At 41.8% G+C, this 24,257-nt stretch overlaps 1 protein-coding gene across 3 annotated transcripts; it reads left to right on the top strand.

Moving 5' to 3' along the window:
• The first annotated feature begins 255 nt into the window (after positions 1-255).
• On the top strand, positions 256-22,311 carry ACE2 (angiotensin converting enzyme 2). Of its 3 annotated transcripts, XM_052674333.1 has the most exons (18): positions 258-573; positions 2,807-2,965; positions 4,772-4,865; positions 5,450-5,593; positions 6,029-6,141; positions 6,815-6,923; positions 7,621-7,718; positions 9,131-9,300; positions 10,173-10,399; positions 11,007-11,151; positions 12,732-12,830; positions 13,485-13,607; positions 13,976-14,148; positions 14,814-14,872; positions 18,376-18,476; positions 19,386-19,502; positions 20,684-20,878; positions 21,483-22,311. In XM_052674333.1, the coding sequence occupies exons 1-18, from the start codon at positions 391-393 to the stop codon at positions 21,598-21,600; spliced, it is 2,427 nt and encodes an 808-aa protein (XP_052530293.1). In that variant the 5' UTR covers positions 258-390; the 3' UTR covers positions 21,601-22,311. The 3 variants fall into 3 exon arrangements, with proteins under 3 accessions (XP_052530294.1, XP_052530293.1, XP_052530295.1); XM_052674334.1 differs by lacking the exons at positions 18,376-18,476; positions 21,483-22,311 and having other exon boundaries at positions 256-573; positions 20,684-20,805; XM_052674335.1 differs by lacking the exons at positions 258-573; positions 2,807-2,965; positions 4,772-4,865; positions 5,450-5,593; positions 6,029-6,141 and having other exon boundaries at positions 6,887-6,999.
• Positions 22,312-24,257: the final 1,946 nt, after the last annotated feature.

Below are 24,257 nucleotides of genomic sequence, written 5' to 3'. Positions count from 1 at the left end.
TTTTTACAGCTTATCACCAACCTGTTAAAGGACTCAGAGATTCTGAGCTACCAAAGACACTGGCAGGCCATAGATAAAGTGAGCAGCAGTATCATTGACAGCACACTTGGGAAACATTAACTAAAAGTAAAAGCCTTTTATAAGAAGGCCATAAAATGGTAGGAGTAATAATGTTCTTCCAAAGTTAATCATTGACTTTTGTTTATTTGGCTTTTTACAAAAACTTTTACCTTTCTTTCCTACATCGGATAAAACCTATAAAAGGCCTGGAAAATTGGGTTCAGCCTCTTTAGTTTACACTTGCTATGCATAAAGGCTGATGAGAAGAAGGCAGAGAAGCTCACCTGAGGAAACCTACTTCATCCAGAGGTTCTCAGTCCGCTCGTGAATATGTTGGTTCACTTCTGGCTTCTTTGTGGTCTGAGCGCTGTTGTGACCCCTCAGGATGTCACACAGGAAGCCCAAGCATTTCTGGCAGAGTTCAACGTGAGAGCAGAAGACATCAGCTATGAAAATTCACTTGCCTCATGGGACTACAACACCAACATAACTGAGGAGACAGCCAGGAAAATGGTAAGTGCTCCATTCCTTGGGTTTTACTAGTGTTTTGGGAATCCAAATGTTACTTTTCAGTTTGTTTTGGTTACACTAAGGTGGACATAAATTTGGGTTCTACTTTAGGGGCTTGCATTAACATAGTAATGCTTCACTGGAGTGCCCAGGCCACTGATAGCCCCCACAGCCTGAGACAGGTGCCTGGGCTGCCCACACATTGCACAGGGTTGGCTGGAGGCTGGATTCACTCCTAGCCATCACTTCAAGTCACTCCAGTGAGAGGAGGGAAAAGACAAGGGAGTGCTGAATGCTTGGCCCCAGGATCAGCTGGATGCAGAGAAACCTTTCTCCACATTCACTGCTGTTCCAAGCTCACCCAAAATGATGTTTCTGAGCAGGTTACCACGTGTTTTCTGAATGCAGATGTTTTGTTAAATGTTTGCTGGTGATCTTGTATAGCATTCTGTGTCTTTTACACGTTAGGAGACCTTCCAGCAAATTCATCTCATAATTCTAGCTGCTAAGAGATTGGCTGGAGGTATTAAATTGGGAAAAATGAAGTGAGATCAGATTTCCAAACAACCAACCGTGGAATCTGTAGTATGGTGGTCTAGAACACTGATTTGAAAGCGAATTTATATCTCGAGGAAGGACCATAGTATTTCTACTTGCAAGATATTTCAAGTAGCTTGTCCTGCTTTCCAGTGTCAACATCTTGCTGCCCCAATCAACTGGGTCTCTTGGCAAGTGCCTGTGTTTGCAAGAGCAGTCAGCCATGCTCTGACCAGTTGTTGATACTGCCGTGCTGCAGCCTAGCATCTCATGACATTAGAGCCATTAAAAATGAACAAAAGCACCTAGAGATTTGTAGCTACGTGCCTTTTAAGGTTAACTCAAGTCTTAGAGAAAAACAATTCAGAGCATAAAAATGAAGCTGAATAGCCTATGTCTTTGGTGCAATGGCATAAGCCTTCCACTTTGTCTTACAGCTTAATTAAAACATGGTTTAATTATAGTATTTCTTAATTAAAGCAAAGAGACCGGTTACTGGAAGAAATCCTAATGGCTAATCATTGTCAATCTGGAATGCTTTCCAAGGCACCAGGTACTTAAACTGTAATGTTTCCAAACACATAAAACGAAAGACCCATATAGCACTTTCAGCATTAATGAGATGGTAATAAAATACGTGAGGAGATACCAGCAATAAGAACCAATTAGTCCAGTGCTCAGAGAGGATATTTTCTCTTGCTTGATCTCTTTGCTAGTGCTGGTAATGAACCCACTGCTTCCCATCCTCCCTCTGCATGGGGGGAGCAAAGTTAATGAATACTGTCCCTTTTGACTCCTTCCCTTCCATTTTCTTTCTAAATTGGGCCACAGAAGTCACAACTGTTCCTCTGACTTATCAACCAGTTTCTTTAATTGAGGAAAAACAGGCTGCAAGCTTAATGCTTCTGTAAGCACAGAGCCCCTCTCCTGCTCTGCTGCCTCTAGCACACCTCTCCTTCCCCAGTTGGGGATTTGCACACTGATGGTCTTCCTCTGGGTCCTCATCAAGTTCTTGCCCAGTTTTGCAAGCTGCTGAGAAATGGGCAGACTTGTTTGCTTTGCTCTTGTGAAGGAGGAGTGTTTGGAAAGATTGCAGGGGCTGTGTGGGCATCTTATGTTTGTTGCTGCTCTGAAGCACAGGGCTGAACAACCTGGTCACTGGCCTCAAGAAAGCCTTGGTTCATTGTATATTTATTGTATCCTTCAGCAGCAAGATGTAACAGATTTTACAAGCACCCTCTCCACAGCCAGGAAAGTTGTCAAGTGCACAATTAATTAAACTATTCCAAGGGCTGAGGTTAATTAGTACTGCTCTTGGTGCTGTTTTGGACAGGTGCTGATGTGCTAATCTCCCTGTACAAATATATTTGAAAAAGGAAAAAAAAAAAAAAAAAGGGGGATCTTTTGAAGATGGCTTTAAGACTAAATAATATTCATATGATTGTTGCTTCATGCGCTGACATTTGACATTTGGAGTTTCATGCATATGTACTTGCAATTGACACAGGTACCCAGATAAGCTGTGGTGCCCTATCCCTGCAGGTGCTCAATGCCAGGTTGGATGGGGCCGTAGGCAGCCTGAGCTGGTGGAGGGCAGCCCTGCCCACAGTAGGGGTTGTGGCTGGGAGAGCTTTGAGGTCCCTTCCAACCTGCTGCACTCTCAGTGGAGTAACACAGTATTTGTTTGAACCCCTTGCAGAGTGAGGCGGGCGCCAAGTGGGCAGCATTTTATGAGGAGGCCTCCAGGAATGCTAGCCGCTTCTCACTATCTGACATCCAGGATGATGCTACCAGGCTCCAGATCCAGTCTCTGCAAGACAGGGGATCCTCTGTGCTGTCACCGGAAAAATACAGCAGGGTAAGAAAGTTGCTGAGCATAGCTCATTTGTGCTACATGAGCAAGGGTATGGAGCTGTCACCGCCCTGCTTGGCTCGGGATTGTGCTTTTTACAGGAGCACGTACCTGCACCAGGTGACCTTAGAAATACAAAGGGTGTCTGGCTTAGAAGTTGCTTCCCACTCATGTCAGCAGTTTGTCGTGTTATCCATGCAATAAATTGCAAACTTGCACCCGCCTCGGAGTTGCCCTTGCACAAGTGGCTGGATTAGCCATATGGGAAAGGAGGACCTGTGCTGAGTGCGCAGCTATGTGCATAGCGAGGGTAATAAGGAGGTGGGTGAAAGGACACTCAGTGAATCAGGAAGGTGGAGGCAGAAAGAGCCTTTCTTCAGCAAGATGCTGTGCCAACATTTAGCAAGGTTCAGAATGAGGTTTGAATTTTCACTGAAGAGTTCACATAAAACACATGTTTATGATAGCAACTGTATATGGAATTGCGATGAACAATGCAGTGAGCTCCACAGATTCAAAAGGAATCTATAACCCACTCGAGGATTGAGTTGGCAATTTATGGCTGAAGATCACACTGTAGGATTCTCTACCTCAGTGTTATCTTATGGTCCTCCTTATTGAGGAGCCAGAAGTTGGACTTGACGATCTTTGTGGGTCCCTTCTGACTTGGGGTTCTATGCTATGTTCTGTGATTCTGTGGAAGCATATTGAGATTTTTTGGCTAAGATCAGCAGAGTTAGCCACAATGCATGTAACGTGCAGACTGGCTGGGCTTTCTGTCTGGTCCAAATGAGATGTGTCTCTGGAAAGACAGATTGCCTTGCTGGGAGTGCTGAAGGTTCATAGAAATATGTATTTATTTTGGAGGACAGCAGTGTACTAATAGTAGTGCTCTCTCTCTTGAGGAGGTATTTTCTTCAGTATCATCTACATTTAGACACATTCAGTTTCCTAGATAAATAGTCTTTTGCTGAAATGATTGATTTTTGCATGAAAAGTGACTTTCTGCAGTCTGATAGGATTCTGTATTCTTTAAATATTTTTCACTGACACAAAAATTTCCTGGGATCCTCATTCATTTTAATGCTGACTGTGATAAAGTTGGAGCTAGTCATTAATGACTCCTCCCACTGACAGCTCTAAATGGTTCTGGTTTAAAGCTTAAATGGAGGAAAAAACTAGTCCTAAAGGAAAAGCTAAAGGTAGTATGTGTTTTTCATGAGACACAAAAACTTGAAAACATTAAAAAATAAATAAAAACAGATCGAGCTGTGAAGCACAGCTTCTGAGCTGAATGATTCCGTGATTCCAGATGCATCTAGCCTTCAGCTGACACAAAATCTGGGCAGAAGCTTCTCGGTGGTGGGCTTTGAGCAAGTGTGTGTATGGATGTGATGCGATGAGCTAGCCTGGCTGCCTGCATGGAAGAGGCCTTTCTTGCTGTTGCTTCAAACCATAAGGAGGCTATAGATAGATCCATGTTCATGGGAGTGTGTTGCTAAATTTTATTGCTTTATTGCATGTGTCTATTGACAGTTCAAGTTCATTAAATGCAAAGCTCTGCTGAATGGATATTAAAGACCTGTAGATTACGTCATACATTCAAGAAATTATCTGTCTCTTCCAGTTAGGCCCTGCTTTAGTAATGTGTTCAGGCAAATTCTTTCATTAATCTCTACTGAGCTTAGATATAGGCTGAAGTGTTAAGCTGGTGTGTGAAGTGTTGAATAGAACTCTTAAGGAATCAGCGTAACTGGCTGTTATTTCACACAGAGTATGTTTCTAATGGGATATCTCACATCTAATTTGCAGCTGAACACTGTGATGAACTCAATGAGCACCATCTACAGCACTGGGATCGTCTGCAAAGCCACTGAACCATTTGACTGTTTGGTGCTGGAGCCAGGTGTGGCATTAACAAGTGTTCCTATGGTGCTCTTTGTAGTGTGAGTTCAAAAAGTGAGGGGAATCCATGAGAGCCTCCTAACTGTGAGAAAACAGTTTTCCCAGATATAACCACAGTTATATCCTGCTATCTAAAACTTAGTCAAAGTTTCATTGCAGCTTGCAGTTCAGGGACCTTAGGTATCTTGATGAACAAGAAGCTGGACATGAGCCAGCAGCGTGCTCTTGCAGCCCAGAAGTCCGACTGCATCCTGGGCTGCATCAGAAGAAGGATGGCAGCAAAAGAAGGATGGCAGCAGGGAGAGGCCAGTCCCAAGAACACTGCCAAGTCAAGGGGGAGCAGGGGGAGAGTATGGCTGATTTAACTGACTCACGCTCTGTTCTATGTCTCTTAAAGATAAGAAAGGGAAAACCTTAAGTCAAAAAGGATGCAATAAAATAATGGGATTTTTTATATATCAAACACATATATCTCAGCTCATGGCATTTCTTTTGCTTTGGCTCATTTGCCTGCTGTGAAAGAAAAATAAAGAGATTCTGCTTTTTGAAGGCCTGGTACTTATTTTTTTGTTGTTATTCTGACAGGTCTGGATGATATTATGGCTAATAGCGTAGATTATCATGAGCGACTGTGGGCCTGGGAAGGCTGGAGAGCTGATATTGGCAGGATGATGAGACCATTATATGAAGAGTATGTTGAACTTAAAAATGAAGCTGCAAGGCTTAATAGTGAGTTGCATTTCCTTTCTTTTTTTTTTTTTCCTGGCTTCTCTTGACCTTAATCTTGTACAATTTTCACAGAATTTACAAACCAGATCATTTTACATGTTGATGATGGGTTTTTTTTGTACATATTTGCTCTTAGTGTGCACAATGCAAAATAAAATGCAGTGCAGACATGTGCCAAAGAGCAGATCCGAGTTATGTTGCCAGCCTGGAACAGAAGGGGGATGTCTTTGTTGACACTCTTAATTATTGCTCTTCCATAGATACTGCCTTCCCCAGAACTGCGCTGTTGTGCTTTGAGGGCAAGCTGAATTTCCAACTTAATGTTACTTCAGTTCTGGGGAAAGGCTGTTGCTGGTCTGCATGGGAGCTGCACTTCTGCTGGTAGCTGAGGTGTGTTTTGTGCTGTGTCCTGGGGTGATACCTCCTGCTTTTCAGATTATTCTGACTATGGAGACTACTGGAGAGCAAATTATGAAACAGATTATCCAGAAGAGTATAAATACAGCCGTGACCAGCTGGTTCAAGATGTGGAGAAGACATTTGAGCAGGTAAGGGAAAATCTCTCATGGAGCTCTTGGACTGTATTTTGTCATGGTAGGGTCATGTGCTAATATTGTGAAGGAAGAATATAGACCTGCTCTAGACTAGCCAGTCCTAGTCTACGTGGAGTTGACAGCTGTTAGGGGTCATCAATGGCATTTTTACCTCTGCAGCCATTCAAGGACAAACTCAAAAGAAAGAAGCAGAGAGCATATACGCTTGTATCTTTTTCTGGAGTGCCCTTTTCCTCTTGATCTTCTCAGTGCAAAGACTTTGTACCAGCCTCTAAAAGGAATTCTAAAGGGTGCCCCTTCCCACAGTCCCCATACAGTTGCCACATGTGGGGATGGTGCAGTTTGGTCCCACAGGTTGTGCACTGCCAAAGGTTTCAGGTCCTTATCTTGCTTTCAAGTAGACCCTGTGAGGGTAAATAGCGGCCTAGTCACTCCATGTCTAAAACTAGAAATGCTCCCTTACTAATAGCTGAGCAGGACATCTGGGGCTAGAATATGGCCTTGTAGATTAAGCTCTAAGGTGAGGACAAAGCTCAGCCACAGGCATGATGTGCATCTACCAGCAGGAGAAATTCCATCAAATACCTTTGAGGCTCTTTGTTCAGGAGGGACAAGTTGGCTAGAGCCAAGAAAAAATAATTGCTTGCTCTTCCTCTTCTGCCTCCAGATAAAACCTTTGTACCAGCAGCTGCATGCCTATGTGAGGCACCGTTTGCAGCAAGTCTATGGCTCTGAGCTCATCAACCCCACTGGATGCCTCCCTGCACATTTGCTGGGTACGACAACGTGGCCAGTGCGCGCAAGCCTGACCTTGTATGCAGGATGACCACCTTCAAGGCACATGGGAACAGAGTAATCTGCCTGTTTAATATTAACAAACAGGGTACAGATAAGAGAAGGGGAAAGGACATCTCTGCCCCTGGCAGAGATGGCACAGGTGCTCAGCAACAGAGGCATGTGGGAAGGCAAATGTCTCCATCCCTGCTGGAGCTGTGGGAGCCCAACTTGAAACTCCAGCACTGCACTGGGACATTTCCATCCCCTCAGCAGCACTGAGACTTTCAGAGAGGTTTATATTTTTTCCTTTCAAATCTTGCCCTTAGCATTGGTGTTTCATGACTTTGCTTTCAAAGCATGCAGCATCAAGCTTCTGTAACTGTAATGTATACAAGCACAACAGTGGCAATTACATGGGCGAGCAACATGGGTGTTTAGTTTTGAACAGTCCCATAATCAGTCCTGGAACTGTATTGTACACTCACTGACTGGCTAATTTTGGGGAATAAAAGATTGTTGATTGGACTTTGACATATTCATGACTTCCCAGTGCTACTCCCCTCTGCTTTGTCTGGATCAGACCCATGTAGGCATATAAGTATTCCTGTTTATAATACTGAACAATTTATAGAATTGTCTGACAGCTTTGAACAATACACAATTACATAAAGTTCTATGTTTTTTTCTCTTTTGAAGGTGATATGTGGGGTAGATTTTGGACAAATCTGTATAACTTGACTGTTCCCTACCCAGAAAAACCAAACATTGATGTAACTTCTGCTATGGTTCAAAAGGTAAGACATGGTGAAGTCTTTATTCAATATGTGTTATGAATTTAGATGGAGTAAAAGTTATACACGTCAGCCACTCTCTAGAAAACCAAAGCTGTCCTAAGGCAGTCACACCATTAGCAAAGGATTGCTTTCTGCTCTTCACCTTAATGTGTTCATTCATTTCCTAGTGTACGTTTTCCCTTAACTGTTGTCCTCTCTTTGTTCTCCAGTCTCTTTAGCCTGGCCTAATCTAAGCTCCGAGTCTATTTCCTGAGACACTTATCCGTTGAGAGATACATTTTGTAAATATAAATATTGTAGGACTCATGGAACTGGCTGGTATCAAATATGAGCTTTGCAAACTATTACCATAATCAAATAATTTCTATATCACGGGATTTTTTTGCCTGCCCTGTTTATTTGGGTGCAGCTAGGAATCTGAAATGCTACCTACCTCTTATCTTTTGATAACTGCATAGCACCATAAGGTCTGTATTTGAGTCGTGCAGTGTTAATAACCATGACTCTTGCAAGACTGAGAACATGGGTGAAGGTAACTCTCTGTACTGAACCCTACTGCTTTTATAAAAAAGAGGGAGTTGAATGGAATGTGGTTTTTGAAATGTGGTTATTTACCTGATATCTATCTTCCATAAATAGGAACTGCTGCATTCAAATGTTATACTGGCAAGAGTGGATGGCTAAATTTGATTCATAATGCAGTATGCATCAATCTCATCCATTTTCTAGCACTGCACCCCTTGTAGTCTTAAATTTACATATTGTAAAGCACCACTGTGAGGAAAGGAGGCACTGCTTACAGAGCCACAGGGACAAAGTCTGGGCTCATCTTTGTTTGTGGATGTGCCTAATTTAGGACTGGTGTCTAACATAGCCATCTGCCACATAAATCTCTGTAAAAGCTCAGCCCAGTCAATGCAGGCATTTGAAAATATTCTGGACATTTGGTTACAATCTTAGTGGCAATTCTTACAGATGCATTTGCCAGGTTTAAAGTTCTGGCTGAGCCCTCCACTCACACTTTTGCTATGATCACAGCTCCACTGCCTCCAGTAAGTTGTCCCCTGAAGTGGCTGAAAAATCAGATCTCACACCTGGCATGTTGCTGAGCCTTTAATTATCCCCACAACCTTATCTATTACTTAGGGCTTCTCTTGTCTGGGTCAGGTGCTATCTGCTGACTCTGATTGCAGAAGCCTACTCTGTTTGTGGAGAAAACACTCAATTCCAGTTCCCAGCAGAATTCACAAAAGTGCCCAAAAGCAGTCGCTGCCACCTGACTTGCAGTAAGTCGGGTGATGACCTGAAGTCATTGAGTGGCCGATGTGAAATCAGCTGCACTGCTTTAAGTCAACATTTGAGAACAGGCTCCATGCAGAAGAAATGACTAAAGGTGATGTTGTCTGTTTCAGAACTGGGATGCACTGAAAATATTCCAAACCGCTGAGGCTTTTTTTGTCTCCATTGGCCTCTACAACATGACTGCAGGCTTCTGGACAAACTCCATGCTCACAGAGCCCACCGACAACAGGAAGGTTGTCTGCCATCCTACAGCATGGGATATGGGGAAGAATGACTACAGGTGCTGCATTTTCTGTGAACCTTTCTCGTAGCATTCCCTCAAACATTCATTTTTACACTACTTACAAAGATGCACCACGCTGTTCTAAGATTTCACTTTTTTTTATTCATCATTTTATTCATCACTCTGATTGATAAAGGGAAAATGAAAGACAAGGAAGATCCTTGGGATTGTAAAACTGTATATCTCTTCCTGTGAAGATCTAAGGGCTATTCTCAAATTTGAGCAGAACAGTGACTATTATATGAATTAGAGAGGTAACGACTACGTTCGGGGGCTTAAAGAGTTAGTATAAATGTAAGTTCTTTTTTATATCAGTGGGATTTATGGACATGTACACATTCTGCAGCAATGGCACAAGTCCCTCGGCAGCAAATTAAAACCCCTGAGATGCCACCAGCTGTATTTAGCAGATGTATCAGAACTGGAAGGCAGATTCCCACAGCTTCATGAAAAATCATCAGTTTACTTAATACTTGGGAAAGGAGAGGGACAGCAAATTCTCACACAGTGAAGTCTCCTGGGATTAATTCTGTCCTTTATAAAGTGGTACCTACATGAGAATGAAATAGCAGGAGTGACTGACACACGTTTTTTTTGCCTCTACCACCTGCTTAGAAATGGATGCTGGCTCTGACTCATGCCATGAGCTCATCACCAAGTTTCAGGGAGCAGATGCTTCATATAAAAAAGCCATTTTCTCCTGCTCCCAGTGCAATTTTCAGATCAATGCAACTGTTTTGCAGGGCTTTTCTCCAAGCCCCACCCTTGCAAGAGAACATACTAGGGCTGCTCAGGATGCAGGCAGGGCTCAGGCAAGCAGCCAGCCTGGGCACTATCTCTAATGACAGATGCTTTTCTATGACTCACAGGATCAAGATGTGCACCAAGGTGACAATGGATGACTTCCTGACAGCGCACCATGAGATGGGCCACATTGAGTATGACATGGCATACTCCATACAGCCCTTCCTGTTGCGAGATGGGGCCAATGAGGGCTTCCATGAAGCAGTAGGAGAAATCATGTCACTCTCTGCAGCGACACCACAGCATCTGAAATCTCTTGACCTCCTTGAGCCGACTTTCCAAGAGGATGAAGGTGAATAAATGTATAAATAATATATGTTTAACTAAAAACACTCGTGGGACTTCACAGCCCATTCTAGATAAGCCTCCAATGAGTCTTTTCTATTTCTTGAGGACTATTTTCTTGAAAAATTTGGTATATAAAGCTTTTCTCTACCAAGGTATTCATTTAGCAAATTAGGTGAAACTGAAGCCTTGAGATTTACATTCCCCTTTATGTGAATACTGAGTGGACAACGTAGGTGAGGTAAATCCTCACTATAATGCAGTTTGTTTGGCTTCTCTGAGTATTACGTTCTAAGGATGGAGATGTACTAAAATCTTCAACCTAGAATTCCCTGGGATGTTTTTCCTGGAGGAAAATAGCATGTAAATGCCTAAGGGTTAGGTTATTGAAGAGGTAGGATGAAAAAAAAAAAATAAGATGCAGAATCATATACAAAATTTAAGTGATTTTTTTCCTCAAGTTTTTTCAGCAGTATTTTCTTCCACTTTTTCCTTAGTGAAAACCTGTAACTCAAACCATATGTAAGTATTAGCTATAAAGGGAAGGAACTGTAGGTGCCTAATTAGATACTAACTGCTACCATAACCATTACCTTAACTGCTTATCTCTTCAGAAACTGAAATCAACTTTCTGCTCAAACAAGCACTAACGATTGTTGCAACAATGCCATTTACTTACATGCTGGAGAAGTGGAGGTGGATGATGTTTAATGGTGAGATTACAAAGCAGGAATGGATGAAGCGGTGGTGGGAGATGAAGTAAGTTTGAGAAATGAGAGCTTTTTGCAAATAACTTTGGAAACCATCTGTTCCTAATTCCTCAGTGTATGGAGATGCCTGTGTCCCCCTGTGTAAGATCTTTTTCTTGGGGTGTTTCTGCAAAGCCCAGCAGGGTGCCAGGCAGAAGTTCCCAATGTGGTGCAGATGAGGTGTCACAGACAGAGTATCCCCATTAGCCTTGAGTTCAGCCACAGGTAACTTACTTATCTCCCAGATTTTCTCCTCATTTCTAACATGAGTTTCTCAGATGAACTTTTGGCCATTGCACACAGTCTTCCAAATCCCAGGATCTGCACTGCTGTCTCCTTGATGCAAGCCCCAGGTCATCTTCATAGCTTGACCACAGCCCTTCCCTGAGTCTCACTGAAGCACTCTCTGGTTTGTTCCCCACCCCTTAAGGATAAATGGAGGGTGGAGTTAATTGCACCTGCCAGTCTGAGAAGCATACAGATCTCAGTCTAACAAATATGTGAGCATGATTTTCTCTTTAGCTTTTCCTCTCCACTTTACAGTGGTTTTGGAAGCAAATCATCCAAAAGAGCCTAGTCTGCTTCTTTATTCTCCTATGAATTCATATTCCTGCTGCTACCTTTCTCAGTTAAGAAAATACAGTTCCCTTGGCAAGTAGCAGTCAGAGTAACCTCTTTATATTATCCTAACCAGCCAATCTATTTCCACCACTCTGTAGTTCAAGATGAAAACATAGCTTCATTCAGGCTGGAGTCGTTTCCTGAGATGGTTAACATGGAAGCAGAGTAACTGAAAGAAACCAAACAAGCACTACAATGAAGATGGCTCTCTAACAGGAAAACAAACAAAGCCACCATCATCGAACAAACTGATAAAAAATGATGTCAGCAAGCCTTCTGACCTACTGTAAAAATCAGTCAGCTTCGATTTATTCAAAAGTAGCAGAGATGTCAGAGAAATGGAGAATGACTAATTGCTCAGGGAAGCTTATCACATCTGTTGTAGTGACACTGCAAAGCTCTGTGCTGGAACAAGACTTTGTCATACTGATTTATGAAAAATATTCCCATGTAAGCTTTTTACTGTTTTCAGAAATTAGGGCATGAGTTTGTTGCCATAGTACTGATCCAGAAACATGCTCTCAGGAAAAAAAAAAAATAAAAGCCTCCTCTCCAGGCCAGTGGGACAGCAGGTCATACCCCCTTTGGACCATGTCTATATTCTTTCACCCAGCATGGAACCGCAAGTGTTAGTGTCCAAACTTGGGATGTCCCAGAGCATGATGTGTGCTTAAAATTTGTGTCTTGTAGCATACTTCACATGCTTGTAGCATACTTCACATCACCAATTACTCCCTGCATGCCTTGCTGTAGGCACTATTCTTGTGCCATCGGTTTCAAAGCAGCATCTTCTCTGTGGTCTCCAGCTGTAGAGCAGTTGAGGTTACCAAGAGCTGTACGTACCTCTTGTGTTTGGAAGGGAGGTGCCCATATCTATCAGACAACACAGGGGAAGAGCAGAATCAGATACTTATGTTCTTATTAACTATTAATGGAAATTCCGTGTTTTTTCCCTTCGTCCATGCCCAGGAGAGATATAGTTGGTGTTGTCGAACCAGTCCTTCATGATGAGACGTACTGCGACCCTGCTGCACTGTTTCATGTGGCTAACGATTACTCATTCATAAGGTAGACATACATTATCAGAATAAGATATATTACCTAAAATATCTACTGTAGATTCTTACAATGCCATCTTACTCTGTTTTACTGAAGACTGTTGATTTCAGTGGAAACTTTTGTGGACATCATGGGCTTCTCAGTAGCAGTCTCCAATTGGCCAGGAAGCTGCTGGGCTTCTTGACAACTGGGGCAGATTTGTTCAGCCCTCATTCCATTGGGAGCACATCATTATGATGTTCCTGCCTCCTGGAATCCAGTGTGCCCTGTACCACCATCACTTGGGTCATGCAGCCATGAAGCACCTGACTCTGAATGTCCATTTGTGCCCCAGCCACCTCATCTCAGGATGCTCAGTCAGAGCAGAGAGCCAAGCCTTAAAAACCTTTCTTGCTCCTGAGTTATAGAATCATAGAATCACCAAGTTGGAAAAGACCTCCAAGATCATCTAGTACAATCATTGTAGACAGGGGCATTTCTTATATATTGGATCTTTACACGATAATTAGCATAGCCTATAAATACTAGCTGCCTCCCTCCATGCAATGAAGCTTCCCAAGCCTGAAAAGGGAGCTGACACTGCAGAACTTACTAAACTCTGAGAGCTTTCCATGACAGACAGCTAATAAAGTACGTGCCTTCCTGCTCCCTGCTTTCCTTTAGGTATTATACCCGGACAATTTACCAGTTCCAGTTTCAGGAGGCACTTTGCAAGGCGGCCAACCATACTGGCCCTCTTCACAAATGTGACATCACCAATTCTACAGCAGCTGGTGGGAATTTGAGGTAACAAAGCCGGTTTCTTACATTTGTAAGTCAGGGCATAGTGAAGCCTAAGTCAACCTTGACAACTTTCAGAGACAATGAGGTAACACCAAAAGTTGACTTTGCTTAAAAATTTAGCATTTGTCTTCTCAGTTCATGTTGAAAATTTGAATAACTTTATATTAGCTAAGGATGCAAACATCAGAGGTTGAATTGACTGTTAATGAGAAAATAATTTATTTTATTTTATTTATTTTATTAAAAATAATTTATTTTTATTTTATTTATTTTTGTTAATAAAAACATTTATATTGATTGCAGATTGTTTTGCTAGAGGTCTAAACAGAACATGTTAATAATATATGTTACCTCTCCTTCCATTTACACAGGCAATTACTTGAATTAGGCAAATCCAAGCCCTGGACTCAAGCACTGGAAAGCGCAACAGGAGAGAAATACATGAATGCTACACCCCTGCTCCACTACTTTGAGCCTTTATTTAACTGGCTGCAAAAGAACAATTCTGGCAGATCCATTGGCTGGAATACAGACTGGAGACCATGTATGTACTTTCTGTGGGCATATTAAGGGTGTTCATTAGTCCACCAGCAAAGTGCCTGTCTCTGAGTAGCTCTTGAAGGCTCCTGTCTGTATGGAGATGGGTTATGGGAGATTACACTGAGCAGTAAGTTTCACTCATGGAAAGGCAAACCAGTACAGAAAAGTTACTTCTTTTTGTTTGCTATCTAGTGCTATTCAAAGAAGAGAACTCAGGGAGGAAAAATTCATCCTGTTGTGATGATGTTGAGTGTTGAATGATCCACAATGTTTACTTGCATTCACTGCCAGTACTGCAGAGACCTGTAACCCTTAGCATATCCTTCATGGTGGGATTCACCATGCCAAACATGAGCACCTGCATCTGAGTGGCCTATTCTTTCCATTGGAGCAAAAGAGGCATTTCCTTCAGGACATGTCGGAACAAGGCCAGAAGTCTGCCCTCTGGACATACTCTTTCCACTACAAAGCAGGGCATGACAGTGTCATGGCTGATGGCTCGGGTGTAGATGCTGACAGTGGAGCTGGCTAATGGGAAACAAGATAAATCCCACCAAGCTGGCCTGGGAAAGCAGGTGAAGCTACAAGGAAAGTCAAGCTGTACCTGCATTTCCCAGTAACTTTATGTCACTGCAGCTCTGACACAGTCCTTGTTTCTTTTTAAATCAGATTCTGACAATGCCATCAAGGTACGCATCAGCTTGAAAGCAGCACTGGGAGATGATGCGGTAAGTGTACTTGCAGTGGGACACACTTTGTATGGCTTAAGCAACAGGAGTGTTGTGCTGGCTGCTCTCAGGAAATGAGGCAGAGTTGGGTTGGTTTTGTGTTGGAAGAGTGGCTTCAGCAGAGATGAAGGGTTATCACACAGAAGATGTCTCATCTGAGTTTGTCATTCACACTGCATCCAGAGTAACTGGAGGCATCTCTCCAGCTATCAGACTTGCTCATGTTAAGGAATGCATCTCAGATGGATCGCCTGAGTTATTCTGTGGAGATACCAATCATTTTTCATCTGGTGGCTAGCACAGGAAGAACTGTGTACTTTGATCACTATATTTTGCCCAGCTATGCTGGTGTGTCTAAGTAAAAATGAAGACTTTATCCTATTTTCTTCCATCATGACTGCAGTAGCTGCCTTCAGAAATTAAATTCAAGTAGCTACTTCACATTAAATATGGAGCTAAAAGAGAGAGGCTGAATTCCACTGAATATTATCAAATGTTTTCCTGCTACAACACTTCTGGATCTCTAGCTATGTTTGCTATAGGGCTCATATGTGCTGGGCAGTGCAGGAAGAAAAGGGTTTTTGTTCCCATGAGTGTGCCTGTTCTGCCCAATTACACTAGGTAGGCCAATAAAATTGAACAGCAGCCAAACACACTCAGCAAAGCAAAAGATGACATTTTAAGATTTTAAGCAGAGTGTTGCCTTAGCCCATCTGTTTAGCACAGCCACCTGGCTGACGATTAGCTCCTTTTTCTAGCTATATCTCTTGATGCCAATCTCATGGAGGCAGCCTAAGAGGCTTCAGAACACACACTCATGCTAATAGCTGTGTACACCTTGTAAATTTTTAGCAGTTTTCCAAGAATGTGTGTGTCATCAGCAGGTCATTTAGAACTGTGCACCTAGCCCATTGGACTGACAGGGCTGCAGTACCATGGGTTCATTTTTCATAGGAATTAATGCTCTTGCTTCTATCACTCTCTCACACACATGCCCCACTGGTGCTTTATTGCTTCCCACACCACTGAGTCGAGTTAGATACAATTCAACACTGATATCAGCAGCATGAATAGGTTCCATATTACAACACATTTATTAGTCATTATGGTTAATGTTTAGCTTAATATCATTTTTATGCCTGCCTTTTGCCATCATAGCTTTTGTTGTGCAATTGAGCAGCTGTAAAATAACCTCATATAGATTACTTCATTTGAATTATTGTATGGACAGTAGGTTCCTAAGCTCTGATGAGCAAGCCGTGAATTTTCCTCCCAAAACTAGTCCTCATCACTATTGTGAAAGAAACCTTCTCATCTGGGAGCTTTCTACTTCGCCTCTTTTAATGGTTCACAGTGCACAGAAGCTGGGAATATGGTGCAAGTGTTTGTGATCATTAGAGGAAGTGGTGGAGTCACTGTCCCAGGTGGCGTTCAAGAGATGTGTGGATGTGGCACTGAGGGACATAGTTCATGGGCATGATGGAGATGGGTTGCTGGTTGGACTAGATGATCTTACAAGTGTTTTCCAGCCTTAACAATTCTGTGATCCTATGATTAGAACAGCAGAAGACATTCTGAGTATGCTGAGTTACTGGAGGATAAGGGGCAGCTACATCTCTATCAGGCAGTCCTGCAGCTCCCAGAGACTGCCCTGGATGGCACCAGCAGGGAAGGTTCAGTAGCACAAACTGCTGCACAAAGCAAGCACTGTGGCTCGCAGATAGCCTTATGCCAGCTATGCCAGAGTGTGTTCTGCTGCAATTATCTTGTTAATTTTTCTTAGGCCGATGAAATTAAAGCTGCAGCCAGAGCATCACCAGTGTAGCTGATGAAGCAGAAACACTCACAGCTTTGCTGTAGCTGGGTGTTATGCAGGTGCCCTTACAAGGGAAGCTGTTAAAAGTTCCTTGCTGAATGATTCTGTCTATCTTACCTAAAATAAAAAATTCATGAATGGGAATCCCTTGCCACCACTTGAAAACAAACATGGCTTCAGACATCCATTCACAGTTCCCCACTGGGTGACTACTGTGTGTGTTATCTCATTACATAAGGCATGTTGAAATGGAAAGCAGTCATTCTGCTGGCATGTAGGAGCATTTTTTCATGGAAAACTCTTTCTGAATTAGCCCGGTGTGAAGAAGCCCGGTGTGCATTGCCTTTGAAGCTGCATGTGGGGTGTTGTGGGGAACACAGGAAGATTGTTTGACTCTGAAAGCAAAGCAGCCTCTGTTGTGTCAAACAATGGGCACCAGCTGGGATTTTTGAGATACCCGAGGACAGTCTGTGAGAGGTCACTTCTCACATAGAATCATTGAATTGTTAAGGTTGGAAAAGACCACAAAGACCATTTAGTCCAACCTTCAACCTATCACACCATGCCTACTAATCATGTTCTTGAGAGTCACATCCACACTGCTCTTGAATACCTCCAGGGACGGTGACTCCACCACCTCCCTGGGCAGCCTGTGCCACTGCCTCACCACTCTTTCTGAGAAGAATTTTTTTCTAATAATCAACCCGAATCTCCATTGGCACAATTTGAGGCCATTCCCTCTCATCCTATCACTGTTACCTGGGAGAAGAGGCTGATCCCCGCCTCACCACAACTTCAATTGAGGAGTTGTATAGAGAAATAAGGTCTCCCCTGAACCTCCTCTTCTCCAGACTGAACAATGCCAGTTCCTTCAGCCACTCCCTATGAGACTTGTATTCCAGACTCCTCACAGCTTCATTGCCCTTTGTTGCTAAGTACAGAAGGCAGCTGTAGTAGAAGCAAGTTCAATTATCTTGTAGTTTATAAATAAATGAGAAATGAGTAAATAAACAACAACAGCAACAACAACAAAAACTACAAAGCCTAAATATTGGGGACAAGTGATGAAACGAACAACTATTGCTTTTCATGGGACCCAATGCAGCCCAAAGCAGCAACGGTGGGCTCCTCCTGTTCTCACCTCCTCTGTGTTCCTCTATCCTCATTCTGTGCTGGCAGGAGGACAAGGAGGGAGAATGTGCCTGAGTTCTATAAGCCAGCATTACAGCAAAGCTGGCTTCTAGCATACCTTCCTGAATATCACACAAGAACATATCAGGAATGGTGTAAAGCTATTACTGACAGTGCTTATAGACATTCCTGCAATGTAATCAAATCCATACTTTTGAGGGACAAAAAAAGTCATTAGACCTCAAGTCAGATGCTGAATAATTATTGGCTAGCCCCAGGGAGATGCCTTGGGTTGCAACAGCTTCAGCACCCCACATAGAGCTACCGGGAATTGCAGAGGGAGAGTGTGATGGAGCGTGTGGCAATGGGGGATGCCTTCTTGGTTATTCTTCTTCAAAGAGCCCAGACTAATGGAGCTAAAATGCTTCAGTAGCTTCTTGCAATGCTGTCATGACACAAATAAATAAAACAGAAGTGCATGCCAAGCATTACATTTACTATTTCTAACTTGCCATACAGCTATCACTTCTGATGATCTCTTGTTCTGTCTTTGCAGTATGTGTGGGATGCAAATGAGCTTTTCTTGTTCAAGTCATCCATTGCCTATGCCATGAGGAAATACTTTGCAGAGGTGAAGGAACAAAATGTTGACTTCCAGTGAGTGGTTTTCTTTCCTCTGCCAGCTATGTCTGTATTGCTTCTGGCTTGCTAGTAGTATGAGTTGGTGAAATTACTTATTATTTCTGTTGAATACAAAGAGGAAAGGTGATAACAACAATGTCAGACATCATTTGGTTGCATAAGGCAAGGTGCTCGCTTCGCTACGTGCCGTTCCTTCTCTTTCTGAGGACTGAAGTTCAGAAGCAGTGTGCTGAAGTTAGGCTGCTGATGGAGAAGTCAGCCTTGAGAATTTCTAAACAGTGCAGATATAGGAATATCACTGATTAGAAAAAAAATCTAACAATATATATTTATGATATTGTATATCTGAGAAGCTTTGGGCCAAGGAAAGAAAACCTTGTTGAACATAATGCATTAGAAATTTATGCACACTCATGAATCTTACCGGGTTCACTTACAAACTGATTTCAGTAAGAAAAAATACCTTTTTTCTTAGTCTTCTGAAAAACTTTCAGGTGCTATCCTCTTAAACTATTTGGTATTACTGTAAAGAACATTAGTCATGTAATTTCTAGGATCTATACCTAGCAGAATATGAGATTTTTTTACACTTGGTATTCCATACATCACCTTACTTACAAGACCCATCCCAAACTCAAGAGGTCCAAACTTTCTTGTTCTGTAGCTGATGATGTGCTTTGGAAAATTATGCCAAGGATTGTCCCACGTATGAAGTAGACTCTTTCCATCTGAAGGTACTCCTTAGCACATAGGAAATTAAATTATAACAGTATGATTGTTTTTGATTCCAAATTGAGTTCTCTAGGAAGCCTTCACTCAGCACAGATCAGTATTGCCTGCCTAATGCAACCATTCCCTTACCTGAATTTAAAGATAATGCCATCTGAGAGGTGGAGAAACCTTTATCTTCTGTTTCTCAATCAGGGTTACAGACATTCACACTGGGGAAGAGACGCAAAGGGTCTCCTTCTATCTTACAGTCAGCATGCCAGGTAATGTCAGTGATACCGTGCCCAGAGCTGACGTGGAAAGTGCCATCAGGTGAGATTTTCATTTCTGGGGAAAAAAAATGTATGAAAGGGTGGAAGGAAAAACAAAGCTTAAGCCTGATGAAATAGAAAGTGAGATAAGAAATTCAGTTCTGCAGTTTTCATGGAAATATTAGGGTGAGAGAAACTGTTATGACAGAAGAAAAACAATCTATCTATCTGATGGTATCTTGGACAGAAGCCAATGTAAAATGCTTCAAGGGGCTTGTAAAACTGCCATAACACACCTAATTGCATCATACTTTGCCAGGAAATGTCATTGCTCAAATTCTAACGGGAACTATCCTGTATTCTGAAATAACGTGGCATGGCAATTGTGTCTGCATGCACAAGTGCATGAATGTTTTTTCCTCTTGTTATTGAAAAATCAGTGCAAAGTTTATTGTTAGCAAGGACTAAAGTGATGCATTAGAAAGAAAGCCAAATGTATTTGATCAGAGAGAAATGAAGAGGTCAGAGCAGGAGCTAGTTCCCACTTATGGGTCAATGAACAGTTCTTTTATGGCATAGTTTGACACCACTGTAAGTCACTGCTGTAAAAATGATAAGTAAAACTGCAAGTCTGCAGCTGGTCATGAATAAAATACAGGGGGAAAAGAAGAGGGCACAAATCTAAAAGTAGCAACAATATAAGATGGCATTGAGAAAGTAGTTAGAGGAAGCAGTGAATCTAGGGAAGAATCTAGTGAAACCAGGGAAGTATTGTCCAGATGGAACTGACAGGAAAGGCAAAGACAATGGGGAAAGTGTTCAGGGCAAGAAATATCCTGGATCATAGTTGTGGAAGGCTATAGGATGGAAATAGGTAAGAAGAAGGCAAGGCAGTGATTTTCTGTCATATAACAGAGTTAGTTATGAGTAAAGAGAATGAGAAGCAAAGCACAAATAAAGAATGAGATTAGAAAGCTGTTTGCCTCATTTTGATAAGCTGTTCGATCTGGTTTTAAGAGCTTAGGCAGTGTCTGAACATGTTACTTAAGCTGCAGCGGGTTAAGGGCTTAAGTTATCATGTTTGTTATCCACCAAGCTGTGACAGAAGGAGTGCGGGGCTTAGCAGTACCTCCTGCAATCAGCTGATCAGTTCAGTGGGAGCTTAGCATTCTAGAGAATTATAAAGGAACTGAAAAATATTTATTTCCTTCAAATGAACTTTTAATGTGTTTTTGATGGCAGGATGTCTCGGGGACGAATCAATGAGGCTTTTGGACTGGATGACAACACGCTGGAGTTTGAGGGCATAGTACCAACCCTGGCCACACCTTACGAGCCACCAGTCACCATCTGGTTAATTATATTTGGGGTGGTCATGAGTCTGATTGTCATTGGAGTTATTGTCTTGATCATCACTGGTCAAAGAGATAGAAGAAAGTGAGTGGTATTTTTGATACTATGATAATGGCTGCTGGGAGAAGACCCTCTGGCTAAAGCATCAGGGTGCTTACAGATGAGCCCTCTCCTTTCCATCAGCTGTGATGGCTAAAGGTTCAGTTCCCTGATGAACACATGACAACTGTAGCAGCTTTTGCAAGTTCCTTTTCATCAGCACTTTAACCATGGCAGTTAAGCATGCCATGGCTGCAGAGCTGTGGCATTGCCATTCTTCTGTCAGCCCTGGTGCAAGGCTTGTGGAGGGCCTGCTTGGACACGGTGCCTGATTCAACAGAAGGGTTTGCCCATGTTTGTCAGCACCTGCAGTCTTCAGAGATCTTGGAGGTTTACCAGGGATGCCATTTCTCTTAAAAATAATTGCATCAACACCAGTGTATCTGAGTTGTTTTTTTATGTCTCTGTTGATGGGATTTCTGAGAATGTAAGTTGGCTTGCTAGAGTTCCCCTTAAAACAAACACAAAATCACATTTGGTATAAATATTCCCAGTTAAGAATTGTATTATTTACAATAGCCTAGTCTGTGGATCCAGAAGGACTTGAACAGCACAAGGGCTTATAATATAAAAACAATTTTACTTGCAGGAAAGCAAGAGAAAGAGCGAATGAAGCAGGATCAAACTGTGAAGTGAACCCTTACGATGAAGGAGGAAGAAGCAACAAAGGTTTTGAGCTATCTGAAGAGACACAAACATCCTTTTAGAAGACATACTAGCTTGTTTTTGTTTTGTTTTGTTTTTCATTTCACTTGTAAGAGTGGTGGCAAAAAGGACCAAAAAACTATGGATGTCATCAGACACAATGACTTTGGGTGGGTAATGGTTACTTAATCTGCTGTTTATGTGGTAACTAGAAAACATACAAAAATGCAAGACTTTTATGTCCTGTGGCTTTTCTATGAATTATTTTCATCACAGTACATGCTATCTGTGCTACTTTTCATAGGTGTGCTGCATCCCATTTATCTTTGTTTCCTCTGTAATGAGATTGAAAATCTTGAAGTATAGAGTTGCATATAGCTGAAGACAGATGAGAGTAACTCACATACTTGTGATGCCCCTGAGGAATATCTTGCCAGATGGAGAGCTCAGAAGTCTATCTAGCAGACAGTAAGAAAAAAAAAAACAGAAGAATCAGAAGAATCTTAGTGATGAATTCAGATGGGTATGAATTAGGAGCAGTTTTTGCACCTTCACGAATCTGTGTCAACATAAAATGCATGCTGAATGATGACTAGCAAGCACTGGAACTTTGTTAAGAGGCTGTAACATAAGTTATTTTTTTTTAACTAGTTGCTGGGTAAGTACTTTAGAAGCCAAATAGTGTACTTTCCCTCATAAATAAATAAATAAATAAATAAATAATCTGTGTTATGTTTGTATTGAAACATGAAATAAATTTCCTTAATACTAAATGATTAGTAAGTCAGCTATTGCCTCCATGATACCAAATACTGCGTTACAAATATGGCATAATACAAATATGAATTGTACAATTACATAGATATTACTACTATAGTAAATTTACTATATTTACAGTTTATTATAATTCACTGTTATTTGCACTACATTGTAATTATTATTACAAATGAGTATTTCACAGACATAAGAGCAATATAGAATATCTTGAATTGGAAGGGAACCAAAGGGGTCATGAAATGCTGTTGCATAATTTTATATAATAGTTTTGGGAGTTGATTTTTTAAAAATGTATGTATGCATGTGCAGGGATATGCTCATATATGCAAACATATACAAAAGTAGGAGAAACCAGGCCTGGAGCTGGGCAGGAAATAAGAACTCTACTTCATGGAAGAGTTTCTACATTTCATCATTTTGCACTGTTATAAAGTTAAGAGCTTCCAAAATGCATAAAGAAGGCAACCAAGAAAAAAGATGCCTTCACCTTGCTTTCACTGCCTCTACCAGGAACTTCAAAAAGCGCTGATTTCTACATTGAATGCCTAATTCACATGCTTAAAGTTAGATAAATGAATCCCCTGTAGTAGTTTATCAAGTAGCATATCATGACTTTGTCTCTTGTCCTTGGTTCCCCTTTTGATATCACTGCACGCAATAATATTGTCCTGCACATGTCTCCAGCCTTCACTTTCATCAGCCCATGTATGTTATGTAGAATCTCAGATATGTCTCATGCATTTCACAAAAGAATTAAGAAGAGGCTGGTTGCAAACAGGCAATCTTAGCACCATGCTCTCAAGACATCTAAAATAAATATTATTAGTGTTACCTGTTACCATTGGCCTTCCTATGGTATCCTGGGCTCCATCAGAGGAGGTGTGGCCATCAGGGACAGGGAGATGACTGTCTCTTGCTACTCTGCCCTCTGCCATAAGATCATCTAGTCCAACTACCAACCCATCACACCATGCCCACTAACTATGTCTCATAGTGCCACATCCACACAGTTCTTGAACACATGGATGGATGGTGACTCCACCACCTCCCTGGGCACATGGAGGAGGGAGCAGTTCCCCCAGGAAACAACCAGAGACCTTGGGTGAAGATTAGATACCCACAGATAGACATCAAGCTGTGTAATACTCTGTCAACTCCAGCTGCCCTTGTGGTGGTGGCATCAGAAGGAGCAGATGCATTGATAAAACAAACAGCAGAGCTTCAGTCTAAAGGGACATGGATAAACTTGAAGAGTAGGCCAGCAGAAACCTTGTGAAAATGAATAAGTGAAAAATTCTGCATTTGGTTTGAAATATGTAGTGTGGCAGCAGACTGAAGCTTGGAAGGGTCAGTCTGAACCTGGAAAGGTAAAGCTATTCGTGACGAGGGTGTTACTGTGCTGGAACAGGCTGCCTGTTCCATGCTATGACAGAGGCTGTGGAATCTCCATCCTGGGAAGTGTTCAAGGCTTAAGGAGACAAAGACTTGGCTGGTAGAGTGGTGAGGACAAGAGGCGATTGAAGATGATTCAAAATGCTAGGTAGATGAAAGTAATAGTTGCAAACTGTGCAGGCATATAAAGTTGTCTATGCCACATATCTGATTGCCAAAATATCCTCAAATCTTAGTACTTAGCTAGACTTTAAGATAAATAAAGATAAATTATTAAGATAAATGATTCAACTGTATGTGTTTTACCCACTTACAATACATCAACAGAAACAAAGAATGACAAAACAGGAAACAATGTAATTAGGCATAACAGCCACCCTCAGATCTGTTTTCAAGATTAACATTTTCATTATAGCAAAGCATCCATTTCAAAGGAGAGAAGTTTTGCAAAAATTACTTTATTTCACAAACTCTTCATTTTTTGTATATATTAGATTTTACAAATGCCAATATGTAACTTTAGATTCTGTTAGAGTCATGAAACTTCAAG

The sequence above is a fragment of the Tympanuchus pallidicinctus genome, unplaced genomic scaffold (assembly GCF_026119805.1).
Source record: "Tympanuchus pallidicinctus isolate F22 unplaced genomic scaffold, pur_lepc_1.0 scaffold14, whole genome shotgun sequence".
Classification (NCBI taxonomy): domain Eukaryota; kingdom Metazoa; phylum Chordata; class Aves; order Galliformes; family Phasianidae; genus Tympanuchus; species Tympanuchus pallidicinctus.
This window is presented reverse-complemented; position numbering and strand designations above follow the sequence as displayed.

Bases quoted from the DNA above. Each gene is read 5' to 3' on its own strand.
- ACE2 (XM_052674333.1), top strand. From the start codon at position 391: ATGTTGGTTCACTTCTGGCTTCTTTGTGGTCTGAGCGCTGTTGTGACC. The intron at 2,966-4,771 runs GTAAGAAAGTTG...TCTAATTTGCAG, and splicing joins CACCGGAAAAATACAGCAGG to CTGAACACTGTGATGAACTC. The intron at 4,866-5,449 runs GTGTGGCATTAA...TTATTCTGACAG, and splicing joins CTGTTTGGTGCTGGAGCCAG to GTCTGGATGATATTATGGCT.